The sequence below is a fragment of the Heptranchias perlo genome, chromosome 13 (assembly GCF_035084215.1).
Source record: "Heptranchias perlo isolate sHepPer1 chromosome 13, sHepPer1.hap1, whole genome shotgun sequence".
NCBI classification, from domain to species: domain Eukaryota; kingdom Metazoa; phylum Chordata; class Chondrichthyes; order Hexanchiformes; family Hexanchidae; genus Heptranchias; species Heptranchias perlo.
The window spans coordinates 34,616,994-34,632,580 of record NC_090337.1 but is presented as its reverse complement, the minus strand read 5'-3'; the positions used below and the strand labels follow the sequence as shown (position 1 = coordinate 34,632,580).

General features: G+C 38.6%; 1 protein-coding gene across 1 annotated transcript in view; it reads right to left on the bottom strand.

Annotated features, from left to right (window-relative positions):
- The window catches only part of pex5la (peroxisomal biogenesis factor 5-like a), a 103,006-nt gene that overhangs the window by 27,122 nt on the left and 60,297 nt on the right, over nucleotides 1-15,587 (bottom strand). Inside the window, 5 exon segments of the mRNA XM_067994726.1 lie at nucleotides 264-407; nucleotides 1,013-1,129; nucleotides 4,018-4,113; nucleotides 8,411-8,510; nucleotides 14,572-14,695. Of these exon segments, the coding sequence (XP_067850827.1) occupies nucleotides 264-407; nucleotides 1,013-1,129; nucleotides 4,018-4,113; nucleotides 8,411-8,510; nucleotides 14,572-14,695 (581 nt within the window).

The following is a 15,587-nucleotide window of genomic DNA, read 5'->3' as shown; positions in this document are numbered from 1 at the left end:
ATTGAAACACAGCAGTTCTCTCCACCCCCCTCCCCTCATTAAAATAGCACATAGTTAACAAGAAATGCACTACAGTGCTAACACTATGAGTTAATAGGTCTATACATAGGAAATCTAATGTTTGTATGTATCATGCTCCTTTGAGAACAACCAAAATGCATCTCATACTTGTAAAAACACAGTAATATCAGCTATACTTTAGATGATTATTGGTATATTTTACTTTTTGATACACTTATGATTGATACACATTGTTAGCCTACCTCTGCATCATAGGGGTCTTGTAAAACAGCTGATTCTAACAATAAGACAGCATTGGGCAGATCTCCCTCTTTCTGCTTTTTTATTGCTTCCTCAAATGCATTGGGCCAGTCTTTGAAGGGATTGTCGGTGTGAAAATAATAGCCCTGCAGCAAAGGTCAATTGAAGTGAAAAATATCTTGTAAAAAAGCTGTAAGAATTGTTGATATATAACTTTCTAGAACTAAATTGTCTGTTCTGCTTACTGATACCATTATCTGCTTCACAGACATTTTAATGCATATAATTTATTCAATATTACCTTGCTATTCATTGTTATCAGCTTACAACAATTAAATCACTTCATTAATAATTAACAGAACATTATCCTTTCAACATCTGTTTGATTCCGTCCATCCCTCATTCATTTGCTGCTTTAACTGGGCAGTACTGCACCTACACACATCAAATCCACTATTTACTAATTGGGTTCTTGTTTGACTTGAGGCAGAAGATCACAATCCATCTTCTGTAAAGAATGAGGTAGTAAAACATTAAACTTTGCCCTTTTTTCTGCTGTATTTTCCTAATTTCTGTACTGTACAATGGATTAACTCTCATCATCATAATGCATGAATTCTTTTGTCACAATTTTCAGGCAGATTTGGAATATAAATGAGAATTAAATAACCAAGTATTTGCTAGTTGCAGCAACTTGATTATAGGGCAATATATTGTTTTTAAGGTCACTTATATTAATATATGAGGTTACCTTCTCATGTGGGGAGACAACAGTATTTGATGGTGGCTGTTCACCTCCTGCAAGCCAATTCCTACGTGCCATTTCCTCCCATTCATCTTGCATTTTATCCCAGAATTCTGTGTCAGACTGGTAGAAAACAATAAAATACAAAAGCTGAAGTGCTTCAATCACAAAACAAGATGCTTCCAATTCAAAAACAACCTAGCATACCTAGCAGCAACTCATTAGGCACCAGATGTCCAATTAAGCTGGTGTTTTCTGTATATCACAGCACAGTACTTGCCAGATGAGATTGAGATTGAGTGTGAATACTTAAGAATAAAAATAGAAAGAATAAGCCTACTTCAGCTGACACAAAATATGGTTCTTTAGAAGCTTCTTTCAGGATGATCACCAGATATCAAGATAATAAAGGTTCCAAATTAAAAAAATCATGCAGACTTTTTGTTGTCTACAGACTCAGCGCTAAATAAAAGACTTATTTAAAGATCCCATACTCCATTAGTTATCTGGAACGTTTGTATCTGCATTGCAATACCTTGGTGCAGCCCCACTGGTTTCTGTTGAAATCTGACCTTGTATGCAGTGCCACATGGGCTCCACACTATAGGGAGGATGTTGAGGCAGTAGAGAGGGTATAATGCAGATTCATTAGGATTCTGCCAGTATGAAGGAATATAAATACCAGGAAGGAATTGAAAAATATTGTCTGCTTTTGTTAGAACAGAGGAGAATAAGGGGTGATTTAATAAAGGTGTTTAAAGTGATTAAGGGATGGGACAGAATAGGAATAAACAGAATGTTTCCAATCATTGAGGGGGTTTCGAACACAGATATACGATTAAATGTAAGAGATTTAGGACAGAGAGTAAGAGAAACTCTTTAACATGGAGGGTTGTGAGGATGTGAAATGCACTACTTGAGTTAGTGATTGAAGCGGTGATCAGGTCAACATTTAAGAATAGGTTAGATCGGTGGTTGAAGGAAAGGGGAAGAAAGGGATTTGGGAACAGGGCAGGAACGTAGGATTAGGACTACTGCTAGTGTGGACAGTAAGATTCAAAATGGACTGGTTGGGCTGAACGGCCTGTTTCCGTATTGTAATTCTATGTAATATAAGACAATTGCACACAAGCAGTAAGTGACAAGTTGACACTGTGATAATGTCATGTTGGTCTATTAACCGGGTAACATTTAGTAACTGAAAACATCTAAAATGCCAGCATGGATAATTCTTTACCAGCAGACCAAATCCTTGTAATAGTTATCAGCCATATACACAAACTACGTTTGTATTTATCAAATACTAGCTAACAGTAAGAAAAATCCATTATTCTCAATGTTAAACACTTTCATGTTGTTCCTTAAGAAACATTGATTTTATTTTGGAAGAATTATTGCGCTATATACTTTATATTTAAGAGTTTTGCTCACTCAAAGTTATTATCACAATCCCCATCACTTTTATAGCGGGCGTGTTGGTGTTTAAACAATTTGCCTGTTATAGGCAGTGGACGGTATAACAAGCAACGGGAAGGCAAGAGGCAGCCATGTGACTAACTGCACCTGTCCTCCAATTGTAACAGCTGGGAAAATAGTGACACCAGTCTGGATGTGCAATTCCAAACCATGATTGCATGTTCTTTTTCTAATCAAGAGCCACAATTGCAGCCAATCACTTACTCAGGGGCCACTCTCAGGTGTACTGCAGCGCAGGTCTCCACCTGCAATTTCCCCACTCCACTTTAATAGAGCTATTTCACTACATGGAAGCTCATGGAGACGACCCTTTATTCAACCACACGGGATAGGACTGAAGCAGTAGGGCAAGACAGGAAAGCGACATGATAAAGTATGCCCGATAAAACTGCCGCGCTTAATACGTTATAAGCATTGCCTTTGTAATTGACTCCTATGTTACTGGCAAATGGTTAGCTCTATTTGGCCGATATAGGCAGCTGCCCATGGTAAGCGTGGATGGTGTAAGTGGTGGGGACTGTATTGCTCAAGTATCTACTTGCAGCATGCCACTCCTGACAAGGCAAGTACTTTTTAAAAGATCTGATTTTAGTGGCATCACGTTGCATTTCCTGATTAGTTCTGTAATTGCTTCAGTAACTATATGAAAGATGCAATCACCATAGAAATAAAATGTATTTGAACCTGTAGCAAAGTCTTTACAGATGTGATTTCTTAGGTTCTCATTTTATTGATTCTTTAAATGATCTGATTCTGCATTGTGGTGTTATGGTTTAGAAGAAATTTTTGGTCATCATAAATTACAGGGGAAGCAGGCTTTTGAAGAAGATAATCACCCACACATGGCAATACCAGTGAAATATATGTGCAATTTCAAGCAAAATTTAGAAGGTGTGAAAAACTGGGTTAATTATTGATATGGTTTTCAATTGAAAAAAGACCAAGCATCTTACTCATTCATTATCATTTAATGTATAAAAGGAAACTATGCTACATTGCTTAGAATCTTTTCAATCCACACTAATTCAGATCTTTATTGAGAAACAAAGATGAAGGTTAATGCCTATATTGCAGGTCACCATTGAGGTAGCAAAGAATAAAAGGAATGAAGTAAATCAGAATATGCTATAGATTCATATTCTATTCATAAGGTGATTGTATAACATCAAATTTGCAGTTGATAAAGTGAAAAAGAGGAAGAAAAGAATGAGGATGGTAAGGGCATCTTCAGTTTTGAGGTTCTGGAAAAGAATGAGTTAATGTAGAAGACTGTGATGAATCGTGATTTCACATAACGGGAATCTAGGAGCAACAGTATGCAGGATGGCATATTTGGAGCTTAGGAGGGATGCGAAAGGGCAATATCCAATGAGAATTATTTAAAAGACTACTGGTATATGGTTTGCAGTTTATAAATACATTCTGTGGAACCCAACAGAAAGGGGATGGTCTTTTTCATTTACAAGCTGCAAAAATTTGTCTAGTCATGTTCTGAATTCTAATCTCAGGAAAAGACAATGGAAAAATTCAGAGACCTCAACTGCTGCCTTTGCTCTTTCAAACTCCTCCTCCGTTGACTGGTTCCAGGTGAGTAACATACTTCCCCAGCGCTGTTCCTTGGTCATCCGAGTCTGGAAAGTAACAGAGATACAGAATCATTATTTATATTACAATGAAAATGGTTCAACTAAAAAGACTTATGGGAATTCCTCCTTTTTTAAAAAATAGCTCAATATTTAAATGAACTGCTGTAGGCAATATGATTGCAAACTTTGAGAAATACAGCTTATATGATTACATTTTAAATCCTATATAGTCCTAATTTAAAGGACTCTTTAAAGCACAAAAATTGGTTTAAGTTTAGGATGCAACCTAAATGCAAATGAATATGGTATTGTAAATTGTACAATTAAAAATTTTACTCCTTACAATATATAAAGTTGAAAATCAAACTTAAATTATAGATTTTTTAAAAGTTTAACCACTGGCTCAATTAGTAAATGTACAGTCCATTGAAGTACTGAGCCATGCAAATGAGGAAGATGGATACTTCACTGCACTGTACATTTACCAATGACTCAAAACAGAGCAGGGTTGGCTCCCCAGTTCTGTTCTGAGTCAGCTGATCTCAGAGTCCCCTACTATTTCTGATCTACATAAATGTTCTGGATTCAGAAACATAATGGAAGTTGGTGAAACTTGCAGATGACTTTCGACTGATAGGGATATGGAAGGGGAGAACAGTAGAGTCTGAAACAGAGTTGCAGAAGGATGTAGGATAACATTTGCTTTGTCAGATGAAATTCAATACAGAATTGCAAGGTCTTATGCATTGGAAGAAAATGTTGGACATACTTGATGAATGGTGTTAAACTGGCTGAAACAGACCTGGGAGCAAAAGTAGACTCAACATTGACCATGCATAGACATTGCAGAGCAGTAATCAACAAAGTAAACAGCGAGCTTAGCTACATTCCCAAATCAGTCAAGTATACAGTAGATTTTCATCTTCGCTGTGCCTAGGGGATGCTCAGTTCTCAGGTGCAGCAAAAAGGAAATGGGGGCACAGGCCCATTATGTCAGGCCTCTACCCTGGTACACTGCCCAGGATTTCTGGTGGTTCACTAAATGAGCAGTGCTCAGCCTGCACCTCCTGTAGGTACAGACCCAAAGTTAGGATGCAGAAAAGGTGGGAGGAAAGGTTCCCAGATGGTCTGCGAGGGGTCCTGGGAGCACCCTGAAAATGCAAAATGGCAACAGGTTAGTAAATTATTTTACCCCCAGCGCAATGTTGGAGACTTGCTGCAATCCAGCAATAGCAAGAAGGCCCTGATGGTAGTAGTTGGGAGGGCAGCTGTAGGTCCCTTAGGCCTGCAGCTTCGCTCCTGTTTCATCCCCCTATTCCTAGCATGAAGCCTTGTCAGGGGATTGGCCTGTACTAGGAAGGAAATTTGGCCACACTCCTACCTCAGCAGATGCAACACATCTCTGGTACTCCGCACCTGTCTGGTGCCTGCAATGAGAGGAAAATCAACACTAATAAAGTATCAGGTAATGCTGAAGGTGTATATTGCTCTGGTTGGGCTGCATCTTGAATACTGAATTCAGTTTTGATCATGAAGCAGCAGGAAAACATCCTAACAATGAAAGTGGTGCAGAGAACAGCCAAGAGGCTCATTCCTTGCGTCAGAGGACTGTGATATACGAAAAGGCCAGAAAATGTGGATTCTTTAGAATTGAAAGGAGGTGAGTGAAAGGGGATCTTAAGTGAAATAGAACAGGTTAATCCCAAGCACCAGTTCAAGTTAAATCACAACTGCAGGACATGGGGACATGGATGTGAACTGGTAAAAGGCAAATTCAAGATTGATGTCAGGAAGCACTTAAAAAAGTAATTGGAATGGTCTTCCAGTGGAGGCAAAAACTCTCAAGTCATTCAAGAGGCAGATAGATGCTGTGATAGGTTAATTATAGCTTTCTGTGCATGGATGAGCTAGATGGGCCGACTAGTCTCCCGAACCGGCACTTATCTTTGTAATGTCAGCTAGGGTGGAAGCGTTATATTTGTTATCAGTTTCCATGGGCTAAGAAAGGTAGTTAAAATGGTCAGTGTTCCTACTCCTAACTGCTATCCAGTATCTGAATGCATACTCCAAAATTCTGGACAATACTCCAAAAAGTGCCAAACATCAAAACCTCCTGGAGGAGGGGCATGTCCCCAGACCCTCTAGGAAATAAACCTTGCAACTTCAGTGCTTATATCGTGCTTCATAACTTTCTAGATCCACCTACTTCAGTTTTTCCCTTCAATACAAGTGATCAATAACAGTCATGAATATATTAAATTACCACAAACTCATATTTCACCATACTCAGCATGATCTCTTAATGTCATAGGCAAGGTTTTTAGATTTTGTTTTTCACAGAAAAGGGTCCAAATTGTGAACTGTAATCCTAAGAAATGGTGAAAACCTTGAAATGCCATACAATAAAAGAGAATTTAATTTATTCTATCATTGTAAAGCAATACCTGGTCATAAACTTAAATTCAAGACTGTTTTTGAGTTGAATGTTGCAGCAAGTCCTTAAAATACACAAAATTATAGCTTCGGTCCATTGTCATAGATCAAAATAGGAAGAAAAACGTTAAAAGGAATATAGACAATGAATGATGGAAAAAATAATAAAAAGAGAAGAAATTAAAGTGATTCAATAAAACTATACACAAACTTTTTGAGCTAGGCTTCCCTGTCTACTACAAAAATAAAAAGCTGTAGAGCATATGGAAGAGAACTGAAAAGTCCTGCAAAAGGAATAGGCAGGCCTATGTTTTGTAGATCTAGCTAAAGAGTCCTTAAGAAAGTGGTGCAAAATCTGAAGGAATAGAAAGTTCTTTATGCAGTCTGCAAATCTGAGATCAGGAGCTCCCAGCACTATTTGTCCTACATTACATAATCACCAAAGGCCTTTATCTGTGCATGAAAGAACAACAGAGACAAGTTATGATTCCGGCTCCTTGGATACTTTTGCTTGAGCCCAACATAAAAACTGGCTGCCATAGGCATGCCTGTGGGCTCCTATGAACTGAAGCGAGATCTTGTGTACGAGGTAATCTGTAAGAGTGTGCCCAGGGCAAACCATGGACCTATTTTATTGTCTCTGGATTTCATGTAGGATTTCCACTATAGATTGATTTCTGGGATGAGAGGGTTGGCCTATGAGAAGAGATTGAGTAGAATGGGCCTACACTCTCTGGAGTTTAGAAGAATGAGAGGTGATCTCATTGAAATGTATAAAATTCTCAGAGGGCTTGACAGGGTAGATGCTGAGAGGCTGAATTCCCTGGCTGGAGAGTCTGGAACTAGGTCATTGTCTCAAGATAAGGGTTGACTATTTAGGACTAAGATGAGGGAAAATTTCTTCACTCAGAGGGTTGTGAATCTTTGGAATTCTCTATCCCAGAGGGCTCTGGATAGTGAGTCGTTGAGTATATTCCAGGCTGAGATCAATGGATATTTGGACACTAAGGGAATTATGGGATATGGGGATAGGGCGGGGAAGTGGAGTTGACATAGAAGATCAACCATGATCTTTTGAATGGCGGAGCAGGCTCAAGGGGCCGTATGGACTACTCCTGCTCCTAATTCTTATGTTCTTATGTCCACATCATTTCAGAGAATGATTAACATCAGCCATTCCTGACACTATCGGATCAGACTAAACTAACAAAAAGATTTATTCACTGAGAATCAGTTATTGAAGGAAACAGTTGTTGAAATCAATCCAAATAGTTCCACTGATTTGGACCAGATTACTTAAATTTACAATCCCAGTTCTGAAATAATAATACATCCTAAAGTTCTCACAGATCTTTGAAGTGACATTCTTAGTTTGGACCTGCATCCATGATGCAAATTTTATATCTGAAATTGAGTATTTCATGGAGTGGTCCACTGGCTCCATTTCACTAAAGAGCCTATGGAACAATATTTATACACACTCTCTGCTTTGAAATCCAAACTGAGACACAGGAACATCAAAAGGTACCTTTCACAATTTAGTCCTCCTGCCTCCTGAAACCCCACCTCCATCCGCCAACCAGCTAGCACTTCCTGCTAGGTTCGGGCAGGAGACTGATGGGGACTATGTAAATGAGGCCTGAAAGTTAAAATCTCCTGGGCCTCACGCTGCAGAGGGCTGTATGGTTTGCCACCCACCCCAGCCCCTGCCCACACGACTCCCGCTGGGAATTAAAACTGGCCCTTTAGTATTTGCATAACATGGAAATATCAAAAGCATCATATTTGTCTGTCCAAAAGTCCTGAAAACAGCATTGTACAATAGTTTTTTTTTAAAAGGACCAACTACTTTAGCACTATAACATATTTTAGTAATGTATTTCTCTTGAGTCACAGTAATAAATTCTACCTGTGCTGTCGGCATTGCTTCCAGTTCTGTTGATGCTGAATGTAGTTCTAAGGCATTTTTACCAGTTGCATGTTCAGATGGGATCCTATTTTCTATAGACCTGAAGGGGATAGAAAATTATTATTGATATCATATCCATAACTATAACATTTAGCACATACAGTATTTATCATGCAATGAAATAACAGAATAATGGAATAAGTCATTTGTAACCATAAATTGGTTCAGATTTCCATCAGACAGACGAAACAGCCTTATATATGTTTACACGTTTATAGTCCTGTTTCTTTTTCTTGCACAAAATGCAGTCCAGTTAATAACCACCTAACAAATACTGTTAATGTTTTTCTTGGAGAGCTAGATTGGGTTACACTTTAATGAAATTTGCTGACAGTAGCATACATAGCAAGTTATTCTTTTGCCATTTCACTAAACCTAGGAAATGTGAATCAGCCTGAGGTTAGCAGACATACAAAAAATATCAGCCCCACTTGATTTTTGAAAATGAACTAATTGCATCAAGGAAACAAAAACTTAAAATACTGGAAACACTAAGCAGGTCAGTCAGCATCCTTAGAGAGAACAGACAAAGTAACATTTCAGAAGTAACCGTTCATCAAAACTTGAATGCTTCCCTGCATTTGTTAGCTTTCAACGGCATCATTTGATAAAACTAAGTTAATCCCGATTTATTCATCATTACGGATGATGAACATCCAAATAGCATTTTTCTTTCTTGTGAAACTGACTGTTTCCAAACTATTTACCTTATCTTGGCTGCCTCTTTCTTTTTACCATTTCTGTTTGCTTTGTTCAATTACGAACCCCCCCACACTCCGTGAAAGACAGATTGCAGCTCTGGAGGTAATAGGGGACAAATTGGGGCGCAAAGTGGATCAGCTGCCAGACTGTGGCAGCCGTGATGCTCCACCCACCACCTGCCCGACGTTCACCGAAACCAAAAATCAGCCATTCCATTTGCAATGCCTTGGGAGATCTATTAGTAATATATTAAAATTGGTACTGTTAATTGTATCATGTAATTTATATCAATTAGTCTTAATTGTATTCAGGTGTGTGTCAATTGAGGACTCTGTTGTATCCTTTTTATATGAGAGCTCATCTAGGGTGTGGTGTGTGTGTAAGGGAGATCTCTGTGAATAAAGGCTTGGAAGCAACTGAAGACCAGACTCTAGTATTCTATCTTCACCACTTGGCTATCCAATTTATAACAGGTACGTGTCACACATTCTATTTTACAGAGAGGTAAATATCTCCAATGGAGTTTTCCAGTGTTAAAATGTCAACAGTTGGTTGTCATCATATCTTTCATGCCTATAGGTGGCACCTCAACAGGATTTTAAAAAAAATCTTTTTTTTCCCAATTTCAGGTAATCAGATAAGTTTTTAAAAAAATAGTTATATATTGTTTTTTACCTGTTCGCATTTTCCTTCTAGTCTCCAACCCCTCGAACCCCCCCATGGCCTCTGACAAATTTAAACTTTGAACCTCTGCTCGACTCATGGCTCTACAATGTGCCTCCTTGCTACTTGCTGCCAGCAGGCATTTAAAACTTCTCAATTTTATCTCATTTATATATAAATAACAGTTTATATTTTTAATGATGCTTTTAATTTATTATACAATCTATTAAATTAAATAAATTATGCTTTTAATATTTATAGTTTTATATTTAATATGATGGTTTTTCTTATTATTTTCATTAAATTAAATGTAATAAATGATGGATTTAATATATTATGCATATGATTAAATATATTATCATTATATTTAATATTTTATCTTATTATTATCGCACTTTCAGGGAATTCACTTTTCTTCACTCTTCATAGGTAACGCTATGGAAGATCAACCAATATATTATTTTAAAATTGTGGACCCTCAAAATGGAATTAAAGTGCTTCCTTGGAATACTGTAATAGCTGCTATAAATGGTTTGATTATTGGGAAAAGTCCCAGTATAGCAATGTGCAGAACACCAGCAAAAAAAAAAGTGTTAAGTCAAAAAGTGTGAGAAAAACATCATTAGGGCATGTGGGCAGGTTGGGAAAAGTAACCCAAATAGGAGTTCTGTACATGCATGCACAGAGCATAACAAATAAAACAATGAGTTAGAAGCACAAATTCACCTTAAAGGGTTTGATGCAGTAGTCATTACAGAGACCTAGCTACAAGCTGGGAATGACTTGGAGCTAAATATTCCAGGCTATAGGATCTTTAGAAAGGACATGGAAATTGGAAAAGGAGGAGGTGTAGCAATATTGATAAAAGGCACAATCACATCAGTAAAAAGGATTTCAGTAAGGGTAATCAGGCAGTGGAAACACTATGGGTAGAACTAAGAACAGCAAAAGATGCTAGACTCTGGTGGGAGTTGTCTACAGACCTCCTGACAGTACTGATGTAGTGGGGGATGTATAAATATGGAGATCAGGGAAGCATGTCGCAGAAACAATGTGGTTATAATGGAGGATTTTAATTTTCACATAAACTGGAAGAAGTAGAACAGCTCAAGTACTAAAGACAACGAATTTCCAGAATGCATTTGGAACCGTTTTCTAGAAAAATATGTTTTAGAACTGACAAAGGAACAGGACATACTAGATTTATTGAAGAGTAACAAACCAGGATTAGTTAATATCTTGCCAATAGTGATCATAATGGGGCCGATTTTGTACTAAAGTAATGGTGAGCCTAACGGCACTCAGCGTTATTTCAGTGCAAATGGTAGAGGAACTTCTGCCGACCGCATATGCGCGGTTAAACGGGGAAATGTGGAAGTTCCTCTACAAGATGCCCTGCTCCTCCAGAAGCTTTGTGGGAAGGCGATCTCGCCGGCTGACTCAACGTTGAAATGATTGCAAAAGTGCAAAGTTCCTCTTCTACCCTGATGGAAATGAAATAATCTCGCTAAAAAAAGGTTCGTCAAGTTTTTTAAGTGTAACCAAAATTTTAACAGCGTGGTAAGTCTTAATGACTGCCAAACAACCTCTCTGGCACTGAAAATTTAATTTTACATGTGTGGAGTCTCATTCTTTCACATTTTAATTGTTGTTGGACACTTAAAAAAATAATAATTTTATTTCTTTACTTTTTCTTTCTGTCTCTTTTATCTGTGTCCCTTAATTCAATATTTCTTACCCTCTCTTTATTTCGCTTTCTGTAACTAATTTTACAGAATTCACTATTCTAACTTACACTTCCTAGTTCAGTGTCTGCGTTGCTTATTAACATGCTTCAATATGATTGGTTAAGGGGATATACAGCAGCTTGCCCTGTTCACACAGGTCCCAGAGGCCCGGGAGAGGGCACCCCGCTGGATTGAGGACCTGATAAGAGGAACTTGCAGTGCAAAAGCCCATGAATAGTCTATGGGCAAGTCCAAGTCTAACGAACGGGCAGGCGCTGTTCATTCGCCATTCAGAGCAAAATCCGACCCAATATGATTCAATGTGATATTAAGTTTGAGCACAGAAGGGAGAGTAACAAACCAAGGTTTTAAATTTAAGTACAGCGAACTTCATAGGGGAGGACGTCATGCTTCAGTTGTACAGAGCCTTAGTCAGATGCCATCTGGAGCGCTGCCTTCAGTTTTGAGTACCACACCTCAGGAGGCCTTGGGCTTGGAGGGGATATAGCGCAGATTCACCAGAATGATACCGGGGCTTAAAGGGTTGAATTATGAGGACAGGTTGCATAAACTTGACTTGTATTCTCTTTAGTTTAGAAGGATGATGGATGATCCAATTGAGGTGTTTTAAATGATAAAGGGTTTCGATGGGGCAAATACAGAAAAACTATTTCCTCTGGTGGGAAATTCAGAACAAGGAGGCACAATCTTAAAATTAGAGGCAGACATATTTAAGAGTGAAATCAGGAAGCATTTTTTCACTCAAAGGAAAGTGGAAATCTGGAACTCTCTCCCCCGAAAGGCTGTGGGTGCTGGGTCATTTGCAATTTTCAAGACTAAGATCAATAGATTTTTGTTGGGTAAGGGTATCAAGGGATATAGAACAAAGGCAGGTAAATGGAGTTGAGGTGCTACTCAGCCATTATCTGATTGAGTGGTGAAACAGGCTTGATGGCCTACTCCTGTTCCTATCTTCAGTCAGCCTTTGATTCCAAGTTAATCAAATCATAGGACAAGGGATATTTCATATGCTGATTCCTATTCAATCATAATTGTGTTTTTCAACTGTTGTCAGGGGTCGAGAACTATTACGAGGGAAGGAGTGTACGACATTGAGATGAGATGAACGTAAGTTGTTGTTGACTTGTTCCTTGGACTATTAATGCTGTTTTTTTGACTTAACAATCATCAAAGGTCTGCTTTTATATCAAACAAGAAATGGGAGCAGTAAAACGGTCCCCAGAATTCTATGTTGCCCAGTCTTTAGATGGAATAGGAATTCTCCTCCTGTGATTAACATTCAGAGATTGTTAGTAAGAACTTACTGGAGAAAACTGCAAAGATTTCATACCTTTCTTGTTTTAAAACAGTTCATATATTGTGTAAATTTGGTTATTGTACTCCTTTAATATCTTGCTTGTGCCTGTTTGCTTCTATAAATTATTTTATCTGCAAATACATTTAACCAAGTAGTTTTATCCTGTATGTTATGGTTTGGGGACTTGCTATTTTCTGTTTTTGAACATGGTTGGAGAATGTGGTCGGTAACATGTATTTTGCTGTATCAATTTAAGGTAATTGTAAACAATTTTACAACACCAAGTTATAGTCCAGCAATTTTATTTTAAATTCACAAGCTTTCGGAGATTTTCTCCTTCCTCAGGCAAATGTTTCAAGATCTCCTTGAAGCCTACGCATTTATACATATTGAACAATAATAAATGGTGTTTACAGACTGCCCCTGCAACTGCCCGTTGCCAAGGCAATCACCGTGTTCAGACAGAGAGGTGTTACCTGCAGAACCTCCGAATACACATTCAATAAAAAAACAAACAGGGAAAAAAAAACAGAGAAAAAAAACACAGAGAGAGGCAGAAACATCCGGAAGGCAGAGAGAGCCAGCAAATGACCCATTATATTAAAAACAGATAACATTTGTTCGCTGGTGGGGTAACGTGTAGCGTGACATGAACCCAAGATCCCGGTTGAGGCCGTCCTCATGGGTGCGGAACTTGGCTATCAATTTCTGCTCGACGATTTTGCGTTGTCGTGTGTCTCGAAGGCCGCCTTGGAGTACGCTTACCCGAAGGTCGGTGGATGAATGTCCATGACTGCTGAAGTGTTCCCCGACTGGGAGGGAACCCTCCTGTTTGGCGATTGTTGCGCGGTGTCCGTTCATCCGTTGTCGCAGCGTCTGCATGGTCTCGCCAATGTACCATGCTCTGGGGCATCCTTTCCTGCAACGTATGAGGTAGACAACGTTGGCTGAGTCACAGGAGTATGAACCATGCACCTGGTGGGTGGTGTCATCTCGTGTGATGGTGGTATCTGTGTCGATGATCTGGCATGTCTTGCAGAGGTTACCGTGGCAGGGTTGTGTGGCGTCGTGGACGCTGTTCTCTTGAAAGCTAGGTAGTTTGCTGCGAACGATGGTCTGTTTGAGGTTGGGTGGCTGTTTAAAGGCAAGTAGTGGAGGTGTGGGGATGGCCATAGCGAGGTGTTTGTCCTCATTGATGACATGTTGAAGGCTGCGGAGAACATGGCGTAGTTTCTCCGCTCCGGGGAAGTACTGGACGACAAAGGGTACTCTGTTGGTTGCGTCCCGTGTTAGTCTCCTGAGGAGGTCTATGCGATTTTTTGCTGTGGCCCGTCGGAACTGTCGATCGATGAGTCGAGCGTCATATCCCGTTTTTAAGGTATTAATTGTTAAACCTAGGTGCACTGATTTGTAAATAGCAGAGAATAACAATGCATGTTTCAGATCAGAATGGACTCAGTCTGGTTATGGAAACTGTCTCGCCAGTAACACAAGAACAAGTGTTGAGGTAAAGTCCAGATTGTAACAAGAAACCTAGCTACATGTAGTAACCCAGTTTCTGAATTTACCCAGTGAATAAGCATGGGTAAAAATCTTGTGTTTTAATAGTTTATGCAGTAGTGCCACTGAGACACCTTCTTGCACTATATTTTTAAAGTGTAAAACTTATAAGTATAAAAGATGATATTTACCATAAGAACTCCTGTGAGGCAGCCCTGTTGGAACGTCTCCTTTCTGTGGCCCATTGATCCTCAGGAGTTTTAGCACTTTGCAGATTCACTTCTTCCCATTTCTCTAAATGAGGTGGCATACTAACTAAACAAAGTTGAGAAGAAACATTGTTATTACTAAGGAAAAACAAAGAATTTAGCTTTTATTCTGCCCCTGGTTACCAATGAAGTATTTTCTTTCTAATTACGGATGAGGTGAAATGTTAGTTACCATTATCATTTATTGGTAGTCCACTGAACAAAGCTATTGGTGTCAGAAATTGTAGTAATCCATAGGGCTTTTGAAATTAGTTTATTTTCTTTCTCCTTTAAACTTGTGTCTAGAAACCCAGGAACTTTCTTTCTATCATTTCAATAGCCAACCAAAATCATTTTTGTTAATAACAGATCTATGAATTGTGTTACATTTATGTATTTCTTGACAGAAAACTGCTTAAAATTATTATGATAGAAAATTGACAAAATTGTAATAGATAGCCTAATAGTATTTGTGTTAAATTAAAGGGCTACAACCAGACCATCAAATTTGTAGCTTAACTCTAATAATCAGGCTTGGTTGTCCTTATCAGATCTATTTGCTAGTTTTTCGCTAGATCTCTAGATGGTGCATTACACAGCAGTACAGAAAGGATAAAAGAACAACAAAACCTGCATTATATAGAGTCTTTCACAGCCTCAGGACATCCCATAATGCTTCACAGCCAATTAATTATCTTTGAAGTATAGTTGCTATTGTTTTATAGACAAATGTGGCTGCTAATTTGCACACAGTGAGGTACAACAGCAAATTAGATAAAATACCAATTCATCTGTCTTGGTAGAACTGCTGGAGGGATGAGCGTTGGTCAGGATTCTGGGAAAACTCCCTGCTCTTCTTCAAATAGTGCCATAGGTTCAATCTAAACAAGCAGATTGGGCCTTGGTTTGACAACTCATCTGAAATTTGTCACATCTTAACAATGTAGCACTCCATAGTA